The 23,624-nt window shown below is 46.4% G+C and overlaps 1 protein-coding gene across 1 annotated transcript in view; it reads right to left on the bottom strand.

The window, feature by feature from the left end:
- Window positions 1–577: 577 nt before the first annotated feature.
- Window positions 578–23,624, bottom strand: part of nrxn2b (neurexin 2b) — a 437,850-nt gene continuing 414,803 nt past the window's right edge. The window contains exons 20-23 of the mRNA XM_067261168.1: window positions 17,174–17,484; window positions 9,546–9,624; window positions 4,614–4,616; window positions 578–876 (exon numbers count right to left, since the gene is read on the bottom strand). Of these exons, the coding sequence (XP_067117269.1) occupies window positions 578–876; window positions 4,614–4,616; window positions 9,546–9,624; window positions 17,174–17,484 (692 nt within the window). The remainder of the gene's footprint in view (window positions 877–4,613; window positions 4,617–9,545; window positions 9,625–17,173; window positions 17,485–23,624) is intronic.

A 23,624-nucleotide genomic window follows, 5' to 3' on the forward strand; every position in this document is an offset into this window, starting at 1 on the left:
GAAAGACAAGCGAGGGAAAGCTGAATACTTGGAGAGGGAGTGTGACACCGTTTCTGTCATTGGCAGTATTCAGATGTGATATTGCAGAAGGTCAACTATTTCACAACCTTAAATAAATAGCAAAAAACCAAAACCAAAACATCAAATCAACATGATCTACAAGGCCTTTTTGCTCAAATACTGTTGGTGTTTTTCTTACAGTATTTTTTTGCTTATGAATTAACAGCATTCGGTATGACTGTTGGCACGGAATAATATTTTATGAGCGAGCTTTGTGGCCATAACATCAGGCAAAGAATATATAAATCAGGTATAGTTTTATTTGGATGTACTGAGGAAAAAATATTACTACATGGCCAATCTTTTTTTTCTATTACTTCTGCTTTTATGCTACAAAGAGATTTAGAAGGGACGAAGTGTTTTGGTTACAAGTTAACACGTTAAAGCAAATTAAAAAACACTGCCCATAATCATACTGCCATACCTACTCCCTCTCTCTGTCTCTCTCCCCCCCCCTCTCTCTCTCTCTGCACTCCTCCTCTCTCTCTGCCTCTGCCCGTGTCTCAGCCCTAGCGTATCAGACGTAGTACTCCTTGTCTTTGTTCTTCTTGTTCTTGGTGACAGTCTTGGCAGTGCTGGGCTGTTTCTCCTTCACCAGGGCTCCGTTGCTCTGCGTGGCCGAGTTGCTGATGTAGTTGCGGCTCTGGTCCACCTGGTAAGAGCCCTCATCGCGGTTGCGGTACTTGTACATGGCGTAGAGCAGGATGAGGATGCAGAGGGCGGCCGCTGCCACGATGCCCACCACCATGCCCGTGGTGCTGCTGGACTGCTGCACCTCCACGGCTCCCGGAAGGCCTCTCTCTGGAGATGTGGGGTCTGGGGTGGGAACATGGGGGAGATTGGGGGGGTAGGTTATACCTGGGATGTGGCGATGGCGGGTGTCGGGGTCAGAAGAGGAGGGGTGGGCAGGTGGCAGCAAAACCTGGTCCCGGGTGTTCATTTTTCCGGCGGGGATGTTGTTGGGGCTGCCCCCAGCCACGCTCCCCCCGCCGCTTGGCTTGAGGCGGGGGCCGAGCTGGTCTGGGTTGGCCGTGGGTGTGGAGGAGAGGGGCGGGCGGTGGGAGTTTGGGGGACGGTGAGAGAAGTGGCGATCGCGGGGGTTCTGGACGCCGCCCTCGGCAGCGGGGGGCGGGGGGAGGACTGTCCTATCGGTGACGAGGGGGGAATTTTTGTAATAGTCCTCGTCGTCCGACTCGGTCATCTCGCCTGAGCCGTAGGCGGACACCTCGATGGCCTCATCGCAGTCCTCCTGGTCCAGGGGGCAGGGGGGCCGGCCGTTTGGGAGGGGGAAGGACTCTTTGGTGGTTTCGAGAAGGGTGAGGAAGGGGTGGTAGGTGGGGGGTGGGGGGATTACTGGGTAGCGGGTGGCGATGGACGGGGGGTCTAGCGAGTCCACGGTAATTATAGGCAACACTATTTCACCTCCTAGGACAAGAAAGAGACAACGGAGGGAAAATAGTGTCAGTGAGAACCTGGAAGTGCCCCCCCCATCGAAGCATAAAAGGAAATGATAACAACAGTCAAAAAAAGACAGCAACACAGGTAACCATTATTAGAACAGCACTAAAACTTAACATGAGGTTAGTTATAAAAGTCAGTTCAAGTTTAGTTAGTCTCTAGTACTCTATTTAAGGAGGTGAACTGACTAGCCACTGTCTGACCTGTCATGAAAACAAGGTATAAATGCACTGTATAACTACTGTACATAATCTGACTCTTTCCTAACTCCCTGGCCTAGACTACGTCTAACTACATAGAAAGATTACCCTTGTACTTGTACAACATGTTAAAGGTTATAGGGACTACAAACAGCTACACACATCTACTAAACAAGCTATCCTTCCCTACCAGCTTCTCTATACTACTCTAAGCTGTCTACACTAGCGCTGAGTTCTGTTGTCTCTGATTGGTTAAATAAGATAGCAAACCACGGAGTTCAGGTCACTTACATCAACAAATTGGCCGCATGATTTTTGCATGAAAAAAAAATTACAAAAGAAAGCTGTGTAAGATTGTTCTCGTATAGTAATAAACAACTTTCCCCCCATTTTTTTTTTTTTTTTGAAAAATAAAAAAATCCTTCACTAATTCATTCTGTCTTTTATAAAGACTCGGTCTCAGACCCTTTTCCCTTTGGGAATGGTGATTTCTACGGCTCATTTATAATTAGCTTAATTTACTGCTTTTGCAAGCTCCAAAGACAAGCTGCTGGAAACTCATGCCCCTCACTTCTACCCCAAACTTAGTACACACAGTACAGTAAAGATGCTACATTTAGCCCTTATCCCCACCTCTTTTCAATGTTTTTTTTTATTTTTATCACCCAACTGTCTCCAGCTAGACATACTAAATAAGGGACACATATTCCTCAGCTTTTTTTTTTGCCAATTACCAACATACATACTTAATTATTCTTTCTAAAAATTTCTATTCCTTTGGATGTAAAATTCAGTCTCTGAAGAGACTAATGATCCTTTGCGATGCAACTTTTTTTCTATTTTGTACGATAATCACACCCAGAGTTAATTAAACATTGTTGGGTGAGCAAAACAAGAATGTTCAGAATGTTAATTCAGTACAAAAGTTAAGATTTGTGATGTTGAACATAATGGGGAAAATGTTAACAGTACATGGCACAGTATCAATAAAATATTACATTTCTTTCTTTAATAACAATTTGAGGCCTTCGGCAGCATCCATGTAATTGTGTTAGGGTCACAAGCACAAAAACAATTTGCAATAGTAGGGAAAATTAAATGATTAGGACATTATTTCCTTGGAACAAGGAAAGATAAAAGATAAAAGCAATACAGCACCACATGAATGCCAGTATAATCAGCAGAATATCATGACTACGGCTTTTGTTTAGAGTTGATGAGGTAAAGTAGTGTGACTCTTAACAGCTTGGCGAATGATTTTCAGCATGTGAATGTAAGAGTGTCAACTAGGAATTGTTGTGGATTAATATGAGGGGTATTTTGGGGTCTGACAGGGTTGTCACCTGAGGCCAAATACATTTCACCAGTGCTCAAGCCCTGAAGCTCTAAAATCCCAGACCTGGAGAACTCCATGAAACCACTTTTCCCCCTCAGAACAAAAGGACATTGTTACTAAAGAAGAACATGTTTTTTCTCTAAAACCTAAAAAAAAAGATTAGCAAGGACAAGCAAAACAGTAATAGGCCTTGAAAAGCAGAAAATGAGACAAGCTGGAAGAGAAAAGTTAGTATTTCAACCTTTTAACCTTGTAGAACCCTTTTCCAACTGCTGTTTTGAACTTTGTAATGGGCTAATGCATGTATCTGTGTTTGAAGGCTGAGGATCACCTCAAAGACAACAATTAAGTGTGGCCGTACATATTCTATAATGAAAAATATGAACCTGCTGTTCAGTGGATAGTATTGTTTTCGCCATCTTGAACATTTGAACATCCTAGCTAATGAGTAGAATAAGTATCATTAAAAATCTTGAAGTCTAACTGGATTCCTACAGAGAATAATTTGGAACGGTGGGCTGAGGAGAAGACGGATGTGCCGCTATCTTTGCCTCACCATCTGTCTCTGTGACTGAGACGTTGCCAGTGCGATATCTCACTGTGTGTGCCTTCCTCTCTGCTTGTGTCCACCCCTCGCTGTGTGCAGCCACTGTGTGTCCCACTTACAGGTGTCTGACATTGAAAAGTGTTGTGCGAACCTGGAGCGTTTAACTGTATGATGTCATTCGACATCTGGCGGGGATGATTGCGTGAATCACAGATTGGTGGTTAGGTGAAGTGATTCAAACAGTTTCTTCTTCTTTCACGTCGAGTTACCTTTTTTACTAAGAATGACTGCTACAGACAACTCATGTTTTGTAACCGTTGAAATGTAAGTGTTCGTTATGCAAAGTTGAACATTTTCCGCGAGTAAAATAGTGATGTAGCGATGAAGTTCTCAGCCCCCACACACAGAGCACATTTGGGTTATCTCTTCAATTTCCCATTCTCTTTTTTTGGACAGTGTTACTTCCTATATTCACAGTCAAGGTTATATAAACACCTCTGCCTTGGCTTGGCCCCTTCCATAACTGTGCCATAGCTCCTCATATGCAGCTTCGGATTGGTCAGACGACACCTATTGTTTGTCTACAGCAGCCTCATTCTATGTGAATAGGCTGGTGTGAATAGATGGACACATTCCAACAAGCCCTTCAAAACAGTCTGTCCTCGCACTGAGAACTGCCAAGGAATGTGCATTCATCCGACTCCTTTTCCGGACGATTGAAGAGCTACTCGACTCAACTCTTGACCACCTCTCCGTGAAGCGGTTTGACCCGCAGAAGCTATGAGTCAGGTTAGCGTGCGGCAACGTTTGCCGAGGTACGGCGCATTCCCACACTGCACAAGCACAACGCCCACCCTTTCCCCACTCGCACACTCCGAGCGACTAGCAAGAATGACTCATTTTTTGTAAACCAATTCAATTGACTCTAAGGACTGTGCACCTCCCCTAACATGAACGTGGCAGATGGCTACTGATGCATCTATGATGGGGAAAAGACCCCCCAAGAAATCACTGGCTGAGTTGTTCTGCAGATCACATTGTCTGGCAGGAAGACCTTTTAAATATTTACCATAAATAGACCGTCTCGAGCTAGGACATGGTTTAAAATACAGCCTTCGATTCTCTTTTGAGATGATAAACACGACATTGTCTTTCCATTCCAAAGTAGTTCATGCCATAAAGATAACAATTATGCAAAGTAAAACGTAATACATCATTTAAAATGTAAGATGAGAAATTACCTAAATAAACAACTCATTTGATGCCATGGTATACCCCTCGGGCCGGGGTTATCTATTTTGACACTGATTGATGATGCTACCCTTAATAATATGTCTGAGATTGGAACTGGTGCGCATCCTAGGGGCTGCGTTCAGCTGCAGAATCTATCCTGGATTTCAGCCATGAACTGTGTTTGATTTGACTGTGGTGGCCCCAAGCCCAGTGCTGCTTCTTCAGTGTGACGCAAAACGCCAGGTCCTTGGGCTCCAAAAGGAGTGTGTGTGGGGTTGTGTGTGTCTTTGTAAAGAGCCTGGACGGAATCCACATATCTAATATAAACCTCCTGCAGACTTCAGAAGACCTTTTCCTCTTTTCTGTCGTTCGTTTGTTCCTTCCTTCCTTCCCTTTTCTGTGTCTCGATCTAATACGTCCTTTTATTTTCTCCTGCTTTTTCATCCTCCTTCATTTCTGTAGGTCTTTATACACAGGGATCATGCAATATTGCAGTTAAGAAGAGCTCTTTTTATGGAGCCTTTCTTTGTTTACACTGAACCAACCTAAGCCAGCATAATGCAGCCCTGTGTGTGATTTTAGGTAACATGCCGGTGTCTCCCGCCATACACATCCCCCCCCTTTTACACAGACATAGATTCCACGTGGCTACCCCTGCTGCCGGCTTAATGCCGGTACAACAATGACCCACCCATTCCGTATTCTTTATACAGAATTGCGAGGGGGCATAAAGGCGCAACATTCGTGCCTCAAACAGGCTGCGTAAAAGAGGCTTCATCGTCTTTCTCTTCCATGTCATTTTTTCCTAATTCCATCTCTATCTCTCTCTCCATTTCTCCAACAGTGTCTCCAACAATGTCTCCTCATCTATTTTCTTACCACTTTTATCTCCCTGTGTCCCTGTATTCCCTCTGGCCCCTTGTCTGTCTCTCTGTATTTGATCTTTTTGTCTTTTTCCCTTTTCTGCTTCCCTTTTAAAGTCTCGTATCTATTTTCTCATTCTTTCTGCCCTAGACCCTTGTATCTTCCTCCCTCATCTTCCTTAAAATGTGTCCACATCCAAACTGTCTCTGAACAAATGGTATGAATAAAATATATATTAGAGATTCTGTCAAAAAAAACAAGAAAAAGAGGACAGATTGTACCAAAAGAATCACTATTTCTGACTGATTTCAAAACTCTCCAGGGGTGAACGACCCCACCCCCCCACAATATAATTATGTGAACAAAAGAAAAACACAAAATGACAGCATAAAAAGGGATTGTTCTGGTTATCAAATTTGTTTACAATCTTGAACAGTGTGAAGGCTGGAGCTTGCAGACTTCCTGTGGTGAGGACAGTTATTGCTGCTGTGTTAACTCTGTGGTGGTCCGACGACAATGGATATCATTCCAGTTCTCTTCTTCAGTAATAACATTAGACTGTAATTACTTCTACAATACGGCTTCGGCATACATCATCAGTGTGTCTTAACTGCACTTTAGTGAGAGCATCTGACATAAGTAACGTTGTGTTATATCTAGTCAGACTTGGCCATGAATGTTTAATTCAGTCGGTAAGTTACTTTGCATATGAAAACAAAAGCTTGTGTGAATGCTTTTTTATATAGATGAATGCATTATTGGCTATACATACTGAGTACAATATGTACTCAAAAACCGTTTGAAAAGATAGAGATTATAAAGGAAAGATGCAATGCTAGCATCAACCAGCTAGCTTTCCTACCATGCAAATGTTTTCACCATATCGTGTGTGGATTCGTATCCTCCCAAACCCACACCAGGGAAATGTGAGGAAGAGGCTAGTTGAGGGGATCGAGTTTGAGAGTAAAATCAGGGCCCTGTTTGAATACTCCAAAAATGCAACCTTCCCTTATTCCAATGAAGAAAGACAGTTTGGAAGAAGGAACCCTATTTTTACTTATCCCGCTGTGTCAGATCAGAAGTGACCTTAAGGATGGCGGGATGTGGGGATCAGACCACCCTTTAGAGAAGTGGGCCTGTAGAACCACTGGGGGGCTCTATTGCACTCTATGAGAGACTCAGGTGAGGGGGCACAGGCTGGAGTTTTTAGGGTCATTCACATCTCCTGGTCCTCTCGGTTCCACCCATCGTTCCATAAGGAGAACATTCGTGTCTGGTCTCTGTGGAGGGCGTGCAATGAATTATTGAGTGCCTCTCAAACCCCCGAACCCACTGAAGGAAGACTCTGTGATAACACCTGCTGACGTCTTGCGACTGATAAGTAGAGAGTAGACATGAGAGAACGAGATGAAGAGAGAGCGAGAGCGTATGTGTGTTCTCGGTGCACGTGGGTTTCCGTGTGCGCTTGTGTGTGTGTGTGTCACTCTTTCCCTATCTCTTCTGTAGATAGTGCGGCTTTGTGACGGAGCTCCCGATACGTATTCTCCCTTTTCTGAGTTGGGCTCATTAGAAGCCACAGAATCCAAATCCTGGCTTAGTGGGATGATGTAATTAAGGTTTCCTAACGAGGCCAAAGATTAATTAGCCCAGTGGGAGAGGCAGGGGAGATGGAAAACTCATCAGTACCACGGAGGGATCTCTCTCATGCTTTCCCTTTTCCCTCTCTCCAAGCACATGAAGACGTGACGCACATTTCAACATCGGCCGCCCCTGAAATGTTTTATCTCTCTCTCTCTCTCTCTCTCTCTCTCTCTCTCTCTCTCTCTCTCTCTCTCTCTCTCTATGAATCTCGCCCCCCGACTCTCTCTATCTCTCTCTCTCTCTACAATTTGTCTTTCTTTCTTGTCCCTGTGTCCTCTCATATCTCTTTGTGTACAGTATGCACGTATAATCTGTGTGTGCGTGCGCCTGTCTAGTCTGTTTGTGGGGATCCCTTTTCGACTGTGGACCACTGACAGCTATCAGAGAGGGACGCCGTTTGAGTCTCACGCATCAAGCACCCTCTTTCCTCAGAAGTCAGAGAAAGAACCCAAACACACACACACAAACCTGTCTGCCAAAACAAGATACCCAGCCGTGAATCCATACGAGCAACTCTTCTGCAGTCATGTCACCATGAGACAGTGGCATGGCAACAAGGTTTGGGTATCGTCTACTTTTGATTCGATCTATTTGCGTTTCAAATCCAAAGAACAATTCCACCATTGCTGTGAGGAGGGTTGTTCCAAACCATTTTGTTGCCTGCCGCACTGCTTTTAACCCTGTCCCCAACTCTGGAGTTGTCCGCTAAATGAGCTGGAAGCCCTCCCACACGACTATTAGCTCCTATCAGATCATGAATATGTCCCTATGTGTGGGAGAGAGCCGAGGGAGAACTGTTTTTAGTTGTAGAAACCTAGACAGTCGGTTTGAGGCTTATGCTGCCTGCCGGGGTCGCTGACAATAGAGAGGATGGGAGATCTCCTTCACCGTCTGGCACCGTGGGGATGAGGCTGTGGGCTTCCTGCGATTGTTGTGTCCTGAGGGAGATGGCCGAGGGAGACATCTCGATGCCCACTGAGAAACACAGAAGCGTTTGTCTGGAGATGGTGCGTGTGTGTGTTTGTCCAGAGGGTTTTGCACACATGTTTATGTGTTTGCAGCTGTGCAGAAGGGATGTAAGACAGAGAGCGTGAAAGTGTGTATGTGTTGCGTGGAACTGTGTGGGTACACTGGAAGGGGTTTTCATATGCAGGCCTCTGTAAGTGTGTGGTGTTTGTGTGTTTGTTCCCAGTCTCTCCTAAGAGATTAAGCCCGGGTAGCAGCCACCGAAAAAACTCACATTTTTCCTTTTGATAAGAAGGGAATTGAGCTTCTATTTCTGTCTCTACCTCCTACTGAGAAACCACAGAGAGAATTAATTTACTCTGTACTGTTTCAACAGCGTTTTAGATCACTAGTCCACCTCACAAACAGACTCATTCCCATAATCTCTTCCATTTTAAGTGTAATGTTGCCCATCATTTACTGAATGTTTGCGTACTTCCTCACTGCTGTCCCTGACTGTAGAGTGCAGCATTTAGCTTCAAGGTGTGAGTCACGTGTACCATTGCGTCAATAGGAACCACTTCCAATGCTACACTGAAAGCCTGTTAACATTGATTTCAGAAAGGTTCTTGCCAGCCTGAAGGTCTTTACACAATGCCACGGTGCCTTCTTCTGATGTTCAGGCTTCGCTCAAGAACAGAGAACTCACGCCTGCTGGATGTTTGGTTCTGAGAGCTGCGGTGGGCGTTTTCTAAGGGTTCTTGGCAGTTCTCAGGCAGTCGTCCAGAATCCTGCCCTTTTACGCCCCCATGACCCCCCCTGGGGTCAGAGGTTAGTTTGACCCCTCCCCCTCACCTCAGCCTCGCTTGCCCCCCCAGGGGCTGCCAGGCTACAGCTGAGAAAGTGGGCTGAGCAAGAGGCTCTCAACACTGGACCTGTCCGCCCTCATTAAGACCAGAGCGGATGATTGGTGCAACAGCTGGGCCAACACCAGCTGTTGCCCAATCCGGGGGCGGAGAAGCAGAGGCAGCGGCTGACATCTGCCTTGACTTGCCCGAGTTTGGAATCCCGGCCAATGAGAAAGGTGGGCGGATGCGCGTCTGGCCAAAATTTGCTGCATATGAGAGGTCATGGGTTCACAGAGTACAGCACAAAAGTGGGTAAGGGGGAGCAGAGTGTGTGTGCGTGTCTTTGTAGTCCTTTTTTCCCCCCGACACTTTGTAGTTTATTTGGACACAAGAAACCCCCAGAGTGGACTCACCATTTCCTGGCTCACACTCTTCCAAGTCCTCGTCATCACTAGGACACTCTGCCGATGCAACCAACAGGTCATCCGTATTCTGGAACAAGAGAGAGAGAGAGGGGAAAATAGGGAGGGAGGGATGGGAGGGAGAGGGGGAGGGAGGGATGGAAGAAGACGGATGGAGGGGGTAAAGGGGTGGATGATGAAAATAAGAGGGTAGGTGGGAGGGAAGGATTGGGTTGTGAGATCGATTGTGGGTTACCATTACATTTGAGTTCAGGGGTTACAAAATATGAACCATACTTCTCTGCGATAACAAAGAACATCTGTTCACATATTTGTGTATGTGTATATATGTACATTCACACAGTAAATAAAGAGATCTTTATGTCTATATTTAGTATATATAGTATATACACACAGTACATGCTTCACTATGGAAGCAAATCGTGACCAACATTTTTATAAAAATGCGTTTGCAGAAATGCTTTTTCATTTTAAGAATGTGTATGCATTATTTGACTCATAAATGAAATTAGTAATCAATCATCCTATTTGCATTTTATTTTTATTCTTCAAGAGTGCTCAATCTTTCACTTAATTAAAATGAAAAATAAATTGACATTTGAGATTTAATTTTCAAAACATGCCCCAGCAAATAGATACCAAAATTCAATTTGAAATGTAAAATTTGAAAACTAAAATGCATTTGCAGAAATGCAAAATGCACGAAAAAACATTCTGAGCGGCGCAGCAGTGTTGCAGTAGCCGCTCTTCTTCAGCTCCCTGCTGACCGAGCTACCCATCTTGTTCGGTAGGGGGCGGTGTGCACATCTGCATTGCATTACATTGCAAATGTGCCGGGAAATTGATTGAATTGCCGGGTCTTTAGAGCATCGTTCCCCAACCGGTGCCCACCGGTCTGCGGACCGGTACCGGTCCGTGGGTCATTTCGTACCGGGACGCACAAAAAAGAATTAATAACATTATTTCCTTTTAATTGATTATCAGTCTGAAAGACGTTTTATTCTGAAAAATGACCGGATTCTCTCCTTCTCCGCGGGCCTTTTCCCCTGAGCAAAAAAGCTCTGCAAAGACATGTGTTTACTCATTTTTTAGCAAGTTTGTGGGCTTTATTGAGCGGTATCATGCGCGTCTCTTACTCTTGACACATGACAAGGGATAGTTACCACTCAATGAAGCCAGTTTTGGATGAAAACTATCCTGAGATCGCCACTAAAGCACTGAAAACCCTGCTTTCATTTCCAACATCAAGCGGGATTTTCTGCAGTGACAGCAATCAAACAAAATTATGGAATAGGCCTAAACTGGATATAAGGAACGCACTTCGGGTGTCACTGTCGTAGCTTAGTCTCGTTTACACACAACAGTGGGACTGACACATCAAAAGCTAGCTAACAATATAACGATGGAAAACCAGGCTAAGAAACTTAAAGATGGGGCTGAAAAATTAAGAGACAAAAATACATCACATTCACTAGACATGGTTTTGTCAATTGAAAAAACGGCTGTTTATTTTACATAAAACTCCCAAAACAATTTTTCGCTCAAATAAAGGCCAACATTTTTCGCTCGCGTGTGTTGCGTGCTCGCATTACGTTGGGAACTCCTAGCATCACATCAAACACAGAATGTGGATGCATTGGCAGGTTAGCTGTGGTGGCGTTTACGGGGGCCGGTTCTGGTGGGCCGGTCTGGATCAAAGTCCAGGGCCTATTTTTACTCCCAGTCCGTCCCTGCCAAGCCCTGATCAACCACCCTCAACCAGATGTTTAGGGACAGATACACAGCAGAGAACCACCACCTATGAATAGGTGTTACATTGTGATGCTGCTGTTGTGTTAGGCTATTGGTATTGAGTTATATGTTTGGTAATAAAAAGTTAAACTGGCAAAAACAATCAGGTTTTTTTTAGGGGGGGAGGGGGGCATCATGCTTAGGGCACCAAAATGACTAGCAGGGTTAGTGTGTGGAAGTCACTAGCTAGGATCACATCAAATCCAGAATGTGCATTCATTAGCAGCGCTGTCCAGGGCCTATCCTTCCTCCCAGTCAGTCCCTGCCGGTCCGTGAAAATATGTCTTACATGAAAGCGGTCCGTGGCGCAAAAAAGGTTGGGGACCGCTGCTTTAGAGGACGCATCACAGATAATGGCGCTCCCTCAAATTGTGCAAACACTGTAAGAATTAGCTGAGCAGGTAGAATCTAATATCTGAGTCTATCGCCTGTGACCAAGTAGAACAAGTCATAGAGAGCTTGGCTGCATACTCTGCCGTCACAGATTTACACATCAATAGTAGCTCTGCCACTGTTTTAGTCATTGTTTTACATCCAGTTGCTCAGTCTGTGATGCGTCCTCTAAAGACCCGGCAACTCAAACAATTTCCCGGCACATTTGCAATGTAATGCAATGCAGATGTGCACACCGCCCCCTACTGAACAAGATGGGTAGCTCGGTCTGCAGGGAGCTGAAGAAGAGCGGCTACTGACGTCATTCTGCTGCGCCGCTCAGAATGTTTTTTCGTGCATTTTGCATTTCTGCAAATGCATTTTAATTTTCAAATTTTACATTTCAAATTGAATTTTGGTATCTATTTTCTGGGGCATGTTTTGAAAATTAAATCTCAAATGTCTATTTCTTTTTCATTTTAATTAAATGAAAGATTGAGCACTCATGAAGAAGAAAAATACAATGCAAATAGGATGATTTATTAATAATTTAATTTATGAGTCAAATAATGTATACACATTCTTAAAATGAAAAAGCATTTCTGCAAATGCATTTTAATTTTGGTCACGATTTGCTTCCATACTTGACAACATCTATTAATATCTATTAGCAAATGCCACCATAATATTAGACAAGTCTTTTTCTAGTCTAAGCAGAAGGGCAGTCTTCTGGAATACAGGGAGGCTTTTATCACAGACAGTGCAATTGATTTGAGCACAGTGATTTGTTCCAAGCATCTGAACATAGAGCTCTGCCTCCATTATTAATACACAGCCTGGATGCAATAACTTATTAATCAAATGGAGTGTATGTGTATTTAAATATATAAAGGAGTTTGTGTGAGTGTGTGTGTGTAAGATAATCTGAAAATGCGTGTGCTTGTGTGAAAAGATATGCATTTGAGTGCTTTGTGTGTGGGTGTGTGTGTGTGTGTATGTACTCCAGACCACCCGAAGCACACCTGGGTCTGTCAGATAGATTAATGATCTTACATCAGCCTCCTAACTACATCTGCTGCTAACACGTTTACAGCTCTCTCCTCTATTAGCAAACCACCATCCCTTTGCGTCAAATACTCCAAAGTGCGTCACTGAGTCGGTGTAGCCTCTCTCTCAAACATTTTCACATTTTCCCTCAGACGAAATTGACTCTTATTTCAGTCATAGTTTACTATGCCCCAGTTCATCCTGGGTAACCTGGCAATAGTGGCTACAACGCTCTCTCCAACCCGACCTATCAAGCTTTCTATAAAGGATCAGGAACAAAGACACTCGGATGGAGTAAAGATCTTAGTTTGTCCCCAAACCAACGTCCATGAAATTGGGGTCAAGATAAGAAATATTGGACTTATCCCATTCTTAAAAATACCCAGATTTTATTTGGACAATGCTAGTACCAGGGGATGGTAAAAAAAAAACGAACACTTCAAAAGGTACCATCTACATTCTAACTACCAAATCATTATTCTCTATGATCAAAGGGCCGCCTTGCATGCTAGTTATCTCAGAGGTTTTGGAGAATTGAAAATATAGGTGTCACTTTCGTTTACTCTATGAAAAAATGTTCCAGGTCTTGAAAACGTTCCGGAGGGTTCTTCTAATGGGACAAAAGTTTCTACATACAGTCGCACCCTTTGTTGAGAAGCGTGTGATTGTGTTTGTTAGGACAAGTTATCAATGAAGAGCAATAAAATACAATGGTACTTGTGTACCACTGTAATACTTTAGAATTGTACACTTGATTCCGCATTTACTACAGTAGTATGCACTATTTGTAGTTAAATGAATAATAATATTATGTAACGTTAAAGTAATATTCTAGTACACATACCAACTAATGTTCAGGACATGTACATGCATTCCCATGCCTAACCCTGAGACAAGGAATATGAAGAAGAGAATGTTACTGCCTCCAAGAAAATCACTGGTCCAGGTTACAGAACTAGAGAGGGTCAACAGGATTTTAGGGATAATGGCTGTTGAATACAAAGTAGGGCATCGCAGCCCTTTCAGCCAGAGAGGATGACATGCTCTTTCAGTGATTAAGTGTCAAGCTGGATTTCAAGGGTGACATATTTTGCTGTCAGTATTTCACTCCCAATCCATCGTCTAACTATGTCCTCCTTTTTTCAAGTTTTACTCCTTTTGTATTCGGTACGGTCCACCTCTTTCTCTAGTCTATCTCTCCTTGTCCTCTATTGCTCCCTCTTTCCTTCTCTTCCCACCTTTATTCATTCATTTTCACCCACCCCCCGTACTTAACAGTCATTCACTCCCTGTCCTCCCCTCCCCTTATCCCGCCCCCTCTATCCATCCATTCTCCTATTTACCCCCGCACATAACAAGACTGTACCTCTCTTTTCCTCCCTAGCCACCCCCCTATTCCCTCCTGTACAACTCCACTGGAGTCCAATCTAGCTCCCATGTGCATGTGGGAAACATAGGCGAGCCCGCTGGGCCGTGAGAACTACACATCGGCCATTAGTGTGGTGAAAGGAACCAAAACCCAGGAAAGCTTGATAATAATGGAGTCGTGTGTTTATCGAGCTGCGTTAGCCAGACCTAAGCTCACATGCCATTAATGTGCATGGCTGGACAGGGGGGAGAGCTAGAGATAAGTTCATATACATTTTCATCACAGTGCTTGGATGAGTGACTCATTGGTTATTTGCCTTCTCATTCTCAAGTCCGATTTTCTTCCCAAAATGTGCTTTGGGCCGTCAAATCTACTTGAGACTGTGAAAGTGGCGTGAAGAAGAACTTCAAATGTGTGAACATAGAAAAATAGATTAGCGGTCCATGCAAAAACATACTATGGTTAGGACAATATGTCTTGTTGTGTCATTGAATTGGGCATACGTCAGGCGGTAAACATTTGATTTGTTTATAGCTATGGCTATAACTACAGTTAGTAACATGATCTAACCCTCTGCGATACTTATATAGTGGTACTTGCAGACTCTTACAACAGTGTGAAGTCTAGCTGTCTTAAACAGAAATAGCTTCTCCTAAATTTGAGGTGCAGAGATAGGTAGGCAGCTATTACCTAAACACAGAACCCTGTCTGGAGAGAACATGGGTTCTAGTTCCTGTAATTATCGTTTCTGTTTGCACTCCTTGTTACACTCCCCATTTCCCTGCTGTCAATAGAGCGAGAAAACACAATGCATGCATCTGGGTCAGACCAACATGTCGGGTGTGGGTTACATTGATCTCACGTTTACTTAGAGTGGGAGAAAGGGAACAGCCTCAGACCACAGGATCTCAATAAGTACAGAGTGGAGGTAATGGGATATGACCTCATCTGTAAGATATCTTAGTGCGAGGGTCCCTAAACTCGGGATCGAAGCGTTCGGCCAGCAGCGTCATGTTTGACATTGGGAGGACAAAGTCTCCCTGTGGATCTTGGTAGCGACCCCGTGTCTCTGCTCCGCCTCCCCCTCTCTCCCCCAATGCCAGTGACGTGCAGCGTGCAAAACCGCTTTGAAAGTTCCACATAAAAGATAATTAAGCGTATTTCCCCGACCTCATTTATTGAATTTAATAAGCTGAAATCAAAGCCGTGGCACTCTGGATTTTTGGTAGTGTGCTCGATGGAGCTAGAGGGAAATAGAACTCCTCCCAAAAGAACAACAAGCGACTACCGTCCAAAAGCTTACATTCAATTAGGAAAAGCCTTGATTGGTATTTGCTTGAGCCGCATATATCTCTCTCCCTACGCTCCCCCACCCCCACCCAAAGCTTTTAGTCCAGTAATTAGCAATGTTGGTTTTGTCTAAGAAGGGGTAGAGAGAGACAGAGAGAGAGAGAGAGCGAGAGAGAGAGACGTGACTTGGTATAAAGAAAATGGAAGAGAGAGAGAAATAGGGAGAAGAGTAGTCAGACAAACAGATGACTGCAGAGATTGAAAGAGGGAAGGAGTTATAGGAAATGTAGTGTTCTACGCGCAGAAAATGTCACATGGTTGTCAAAGCAGGAAGAGGAAGAGATGCGAATAAGATAACAAAATAGTAATAAGTACTAAATTACCTTTTAGAATTATTTAGAACTCCTGGGGTTAGGATAATGGTTAGAGTTGGGTAGGGTTAGCTAACTCTAACCATAATCCTAACCCTTATCCAGCACAAAAAAAGTCTGAGAAGTGTTCCCTTTTAAAATGCATAGGTCTGCAGACAATCATGCTCCAGGACACGATTCAATAGATAACTTTTTTCCCGTCTCTACGAGCACACAAAGGTAGCAATACCGGGTGAAACTACAGATCTCAGGTAAGCTTCTGTGGACAAGAACGGCACTAACGAACACGTTACGCAATCATTTTGCTCACAAAACCTCCATTAATTGGCACTTCACTCTTGCAACATACAGCAAGTTCTCTGCAATGGTGAGAAAGCAAAACCATTTGCTCACCTTTAAAGACCAGAAGACAGTGGGTATCAATGTTAACAAGATGAGAAACAAGAAAACTAGTTCTAAACCCCAATTTCCATATCTTCTCGCGTAATCTATCCTTTATGCTGCTGCATATTGGAGAGGAGTTCAAACTGTAATAGTGTGAGAGAATAGTTTTGCATTGCACGGGCTAATAAACAGATGCTATGGGCCCTCAAATGTGAAAATCTTGTCCCTGCTACAGCACTGTCGCAGTCTCTGTCTGTTGTTACTGCTTGATATGGGTTACGTGGGACAGGAAGCCACGACTGTGTCATGTTGATATATGCATTAATGACCTTTCCCGTATTGTTTGGATAATTGCTACCTCCAGGAATGAGGCCGTAGGATGCTGACTTTACAGCGGACGGAGATTAGCTGCTGTAAATCACTATTAATCATAGGTTCTCGTCAAGGGGGACATGTACACACATGTGCAGTGGGCAGACACAGGAGGCAACAACATGATTTGAGTGAGGCTAACTAATAGTTCGAATAATAGTTAGCTATTAGCGGTTTGCACCTCGCCCCCTTTGCACCTCGGTTTGCACCTCGCCTCCATTTGGATTTTGAACGTTTTTTTTTCCTGTTCTTTGTCCCCTTCAGTGGGCTATGTTGGTATGTCTTGGCTGAGAGTTATTCATGTTTCCGAACAACATGGTTGGGCTCTCGTTTGTCATTGATTTGGAAGGAATCAACTTTGAGCCCTGGATTGGACTAATAGGTTAGCCTGTGGTACAGTTCTGTCTGATCCTCTCTTTGAAGTTGACTTACAGTCTGAGGGTCAGTATGAAGTCAGAAAGCAAACATTGTGTCATTTTGTAGAGAAGCATGACTACTATACAGCATTTCTTTTTTGGAATAATCCCACTTTAACGCAACCTAATAACCTTCACAACCTGATTATGACTCCCCCGCCGTCATTTCTCCCTTCTCCGCCCACCCCCACCGCTCACCTGGGTGACACTGTCCCGCATGGTAGGGGAGCGCTGCTTGCGTGTTGTGGTGGTGGCCATAGTGGTGGTGGTCTCCATGATGGTGGTGGACATGTCCGCCAGCGGGGTGGTGGAGGTGGTGTCGGTGGTTAGCACGGAGGGCACGTCGCCGACCAGCCGCAGGTTGCCCTGGGCCTGCACGTTGGCGTCGCCCTCGGCCGCCAGCTTGAGAACCTGCAGGCCGTTGTAGTAGAGGCCTGAGATCTGGCCTTGGAAGTGGCGGCCCTTATCGCCTCCGATTTTGATGAACGCCTGGCTGTTGAAGATGGTCAACTGTCGACCTGGTGAGCGGTAGGAAGATGAGGGGACAGAAAGAGGGGAGGAGGGGGATACAAGTTGACGGAAAGAAAAACGGAGAAGAAAGTGGAGAGAAAGAAGAGTGTCAGGGAAGAGACATCAGTCAGCTTGTCTTTGCTGACCAGCCAACAAACATTTAGTTTCTTTGTACAAACAGAAACGGAACACGCACCCACAGCTAAACACACACACGCACACAAATATACACTTGCGCTCCATCACACAGGGATTTCCACCCCTGGCAACACCCTAGAGAGATTGGACCTTGCTTGGCGCAGGTGTCTGCCATTATGGGGCTAGGCTGCAGGCGTTGGAGCCACTCAGACACCAGTCACCTGGATCTGGCATTCAAATAGATTGCAGGGTAGTGCAACTGGCTGACCCTGGCACTGAGGCTAGCAGGAAGAAACGCATCTAATTCAACGAGATGGAATGCATTACAGGCACGCCAGCCCCTGTGTCATTGACCCCACAGCATCTGAGCTGCACCAATGATGAAGTACCTTGAAAAAAAATAAAAAAATAAAAAATAAAAAAGGAAACCTTTCCCGTTCTCTAGTAGCAGACCAGGCAATAATATAAGCCACTTACGAGGACATGTTTAATTCAAGAGCTGTCCTCCTGTCTGTCATTACTATGTATCAGGATGGAAAAAAGGGGAATTGGGTGGTGCAGCTATTAGCGTGGTCCAATACTAATGTGCTACCAGGGGTTGAGGGTGGGTGGAAAGGAGGATGAGAGGGTTGTATTCCAGGGGATGTCATCCGTGTCCTCTGTCTCTCCCTCCATTGCTGATGTCAGTCCTTTTCCATTTCCTCCAACCCTCCCTCCCTCGCCGTTCCCTCGCGCCCGGGTCTCGGAGGGGGTGTCATACTGGGCCAATCGGGGGGAAGATGAGATGCGTCGACCTCTAACCTCACTAATGGACCCCCTGGGGGAAGGGATTACTGTAGGATTGCGTTTGGCGGTGGTCTAAAAAGAGGCAAGATGAGGTAATTACTCAAGAAGGGGATGGCAAGAGAAACCAAAGCGTTTTTTTTATGGATTAATCAATCTCTCGTTGGCAGTATGTGAGTGTGTGTGTGTCTGTGTGAAAGGGATGCTATGTGTGTGTGTGTGTGTGTAAGGTGATCCTAAGAGGGCACCCTAAGTCGTGTATTGACATCGCTCTATTGTCTGCGGAAAGTAGCCGGCAGACTCCACACCATCAGGGGGAAAATGGCTCCCATTCATTTCAATTTAGCGAGCGGAGATGTGGATCTTCTTAATCCGCTGGTGTGTGTCTGCTCATCAGTTTGTCTGAGGATGTGCGGGCCCTTTGCGTGTGTGCACTGTACAGTATGAGCAAGGACAAGCGTACGTGCGTGTGCGGTGGTTCAGCGATAAACACCCCATTGAGACAGTCCATTACACACGTCGTGGTGTCCTTAAATCATTAGGTCTATCTGAAGCCCGGGAGAAATAGTTACAAGTCCCTGCTTTCTTAATGATCAGACTTCATGCATGGCATATGCACTGTTGACATAATAGCTCTCTCCTCTTCCATTACCTTGTCGGCCATGTTTTGTTTTCGAAGCGATCGCGACATAAGGAGGGAAGGAGCAGGAGATGGCTTTTTGTTCAGGGACAGACATCAGCAATGAAAACAGAGTACAACACGAGCATGCGGGCACCCTCACGCACACATCGACTGCATGTGACTCTCTCATACACTCTCTCCCATCGACTCTCTGCGAGATGGTATTGTCTCTTCGATGCCCTTGACCAGAGGATGGACTCGCGTCAGCCCAGGGGGTTCTCCTGTTTCCATGGTGCTGGGGTCCCGGATAGACACTGTCTGTTTGCCTGGGTACCATCTCCCTATCTGATTATGGTACTGGGGGCCATCTAAGCCAATAGGATCTCTGGTTTCATGAGGAGAACTGTTTCTGTGTGTGGAAGACCTCCATGGAATTGTCTTTTTTACAGTAAAAGGTGATACTTGACTTCTGTACAATAACGATACAGCACCGGTGGGATTGTTGGGTGCAAAGTAGAATGACAGACGGACAACCGATGCCGACAGCCTCAGAAATGGAAGCGAACCATCACTTCCTCTGCGCTCGGTTCAAAGTGTCGCACGGGCAGGGAAGCTGTGAACGAGAAGCTGACAAGCTGAGCGAGAGAAGGCTGGAAGGAAGCAGCTAAGGTATCGTGAGCCCTGATAGGAGAAGGCAATTGCACACGTCAATTGAGAACAAATATGCGTGTATTTTTTAGGGTTCCTCAGCTTCCACACAGCATTAGTAAACACGTAAAAAAGTTCCTGTGTCTTCACTTGACAGCATCCAGAAGGAAAAGGTGCCCTCTGGGGTAGATGAGGGAATCAGTGTGTGTGTGTGTATGTGTGTATGTGTGTGTGTGTGTGTGTGTGTGTGTGTGTGTGTGTGTGATCGGGGTGAGAGTAACGGGAGGCTGATGAAGTGATTGTTTTGGGGGCCTGCCGGGTCAAATCAAAACTGACATGTGGCTTTAGAGGCAATTTGGTAGATGGGAAGGGGGAGGGGGGAGGGAGGAGGGGGGGGGTGGAAAGGAGAGGGGGAGGCTGGGGGCAAGGGGAGGAGGAGAAGGAGAAAAAAAAACCTAGGGATGAGATCTCCGCTTGACAAGCAATCAGACAGCTTAATATGACAGAGCCGCATACAGGCGAGCCCATTTGAGCAAGGGTGTGTGTGCGTACGTGTGTGTGCGTGTGTGTGTGTGTGTGTGCGCGTACGTAATAACTTATGTAAGGTGTTTGAAATGTGTCAGTGAGATGACCTCTACCAACTTGTTAGAGGTGGCCTTTCGGATTGTTTGTTTGCTTGCGTGTTTGTGTTTGCTGTGTGGATTCTCGAGTGTGTGGGCATGTATATTTGCATCTGTGTGTATCTACTGCCGAAGTGGGCTGCATGCATGTGTGTGTGTGTGCGGCAGACACCGGCGGGACTGCCTGATGAGGCTTTATTGGATCAATTTGGGTCGGGGTGCCGGTGGTGGCGTCTCTGTCTCTCCAGGTCCTCATGATGATGGGCACTTAATGGCCAGAGGCTTGGGCCCAAGGCTGCAGGACCAGGTTTCACAGTCGAAAGGTGTCATCCAGAGTTGCTCATTAAAAGAGCCATTGAGGACGACACACTCTCCTAATTAACTTCGGCCCTCGCCCAGGAGTGATGGACGTCTCTGCTCGCTGGAACACTGTGGTGCTTATAGGCGATTGGGAGTCTCTTTCTCTCTCCCGCTCTGCTTCTTTCCCGTCTCTCCACTTAGCGTGTCCTTTCCCCGCTTTCACTTTTTTTTTTTTTTTCAGAATCTCACTTTCTCACTTCTCTGCTTAACTTTTTTTCTTTTTTGACTGCGTCTCTTTTTCTGTCTGTCCCTCATCGAGTGGAACCCTCCCTTTCTAACTTGCTGTAGTTCTTTTTCTGTCAACCGCGCTCTCTCAGCCTACATCCCCCATTCTCTCCTCCTGTCCTCTCCTCTATCTTTCATTCGAATCTAGGCTACAGCGCCGTTTTCATTCGGTGGTTTCAGCTCCTTTTGTGTCGCCCCCTGTTGGCATCGCACGGATGCTCCTTGTTCGAACCCTTGTGGGAGCCGTTCACACACTGTCCATGAGCGGCAGGCAGATCCAGCGGGCCAGCGCCAGTTCGCCAGCAAGCTAGCAACCGGGATAAGAATAGCGGTGGTGTGAACACGCTCGGAAGACCGAGAGCGAAAGCGAGATAAAGAGGGAGAAGCGACGGCGAGCCATGGAGGAGGGAGGGAGAGCGAAGAGATGCGGCACAGACGGGCTAACAGATAGCTTAGCGTGTTGTCATGTACTCTAACATGTAAATCCCTGTGGTGCCGAAAGCTCGCCTTCTGAGCTTTTTGACGGCGACGGTCCACCCCCCCTGACACACGACTGCGCACACAGCCCTATATGTGTCACCCGTACCACAGCGAAGAATATCTTAGTCTCAGTCGCTCGGCTGTGTCGGAGGGGGGAGGGGGCTGGGGGAGTGAGAAAAGGATCAGAGCGGCGATGAGCGATTCCTTGCTCCTTAAATGGGGCATCTAGGTAAAAAATAGGGGAGCGGAAAAGGGGGGCAGAGGTTTCTCAGAGCATTATGGGGTGGCAATCACTTGTAGCTTCACCAAGTCACTCAGGAGAGGGGGCTCAGGAGGCTGATGACCTGGTTCTCTCCCCCCGCGGCGGCCGCCGTTTCATCAGTCAACTTTCCGACCGAAGGCAGCGGCGAGGAGGAGAGTGGCTGTGGCAAGCAGCCCCTTGCTTGAGCACCAGATGGGAGCGCGGGGGGGGGGGGGGGGGGATGGGGGGGGGGTGGTGTGTGTGTGTGGGGGGGGGAGGTTGGGTTGGAGGAGAGGGAAAAGGGGGGGGGGGGATTTTGAAATATCAAATGTGCAGTGGAATGGCCACAGTCTCACAGGCAGACACATAATCAATACCGCTGGGGCTGGGAAACGAGATAGACAAACGCCCCCTCATTAAAAGAAAGGAAAAAAAACAACAACAAAAAACACTTTGTTTTGTCTGCCATTTGTTTCCAGAACACATCTCCACTGTGGGTTGAGCGGCATCGACGGAGACAGCGGCATAGGAGCCACGTGGCCTCTTTGGATTCTCAGGAAAAGGAGAGGATGACGGGGACTCGGGGGGTGGAGGGGTGGGGCTGGGGCAGGGATGGAGGGAGACTTGGGACATTTTGGATGACGGGGGGGGGGGGGGGAGGGGGTGGTGATGAAGTACGGCTCGGGGAAGACACCGGCGCGAGGAGAGCGCGTCCCACGGTCGGTAAGGAAAGGTTGAGACGATGCCGAGAACAGAGCAGAGGGGGGGGGGGGGGGGAGAGGAGAGGGAGGAGAAGGGGACGAGAGAGGGACCGGTGGAGAAGAGTGGAGAAGGAGAAGACGAGCGTAGGGAGAGGACAATGGAGGAGGGAATCATAGACACAGAGAGGAAGAACGCAGTCGAGTGCAAAGCGCATGTAGGAGTTATGAAACGCCGGTGAGTCAGGCGTACCTTAAGCGTCCCTCCTCCCCCTCTTCTCCAAGGTCTTTATACAGACTAATCGTACTAACAGCCTGGCTTGCAATCACACAGGCGGAACCAGGGTTGCCTTTGGAAACCTGCTCTAGCACACTGTATCACTGCTCCACTCTCCTGTGACTTGTAGAGAATTGTTCACAGGGGCGTAGTGGATATACATTCTTGCATCTAACTCCTTGGTTCTTCGCAGAGAGAGAGAGAGAGCATGAGAGAGAGTGAGGGAGAGAGAGAGAGGGGGAGAGAAAGGGAGAGAGACAAAAGAAGAGAGGGAGAGTGGGCCGGCTGAGATGCAGGGACGGTAATTACTGGTGAAGCCTGCAGAGATGGCGAGTGAGCCGGGCTAGGGGCTACGCTCGGCTTGCTAATGCACAGATTGCCCGTCTGAGGCCGAGGTAATGAGAGCAGCTTGAGCGACCTCCGTGGTGGAGGGGAGGCGCTCGCAGAGCTGACCCCCCCCTCTGAGTGTCCGATTTGGGGAGGAAGCAGCCATGGTGCTGGTGGGAGTAGTCTGGATGTTCTGGACCTAATGGCCCTCCAGTGGAAAGTGAATCCGAGTCGGATTTCAAGCCAGTGTGAAGTGGACCCCCGCTCTCTTTCACTCCCACTGGTCCACATGTCGTCACTCCTTGATGGATTGGACATGAGGACATTTACACCCAGGGCCTGTATTTGTTTGGTTATGCTCTTATCATATCTCTGTTGGTTAACATCAGAGCCACTGTTCCAGAAAAGTCTGCACAGGAGACAGGAGAGAGAGGGAGCGAGAGGGATGGAAAAAGCTGGAGAGAGCGAAAGTTGATCACACCGTGGGTAGAAGATATCTTCTCCCCACGCGTGGCTTTTTTTGCTCATTAAGCGCATTTAGGCTCGCTTTTTTTTCACTCCTCCGAAAAAAAAGAAGCCATTTTTGGAAATGCTACAAACGAACCGCGTTTGGCAAAGAAGGCGAGGATATAAAATGTACCGTGACGTTGAAGGGAGGGGTAGCTCAGTGTCAGGGAGGGGTTGGGGGAGGTGGGATGGAGAGGGGTGGGGTCTGGTAGGAGGACTTAG

The sequence above is a fragment of the Osmerus mordax genome, chromosome 23 (genome assembly GCF_038355195.1).
Source record: "Osmerus mordax isolate fOsmMor3 chromosome 23, fOsmMor3.pri, whole genome shotgun sequence".
Taxonomy (NCBI): Eukaryota; Metazoa; Chordata; class Actinopteri; order Osmeriformes; family Osmeridae; genus Osmerus; species Osmerus mordax.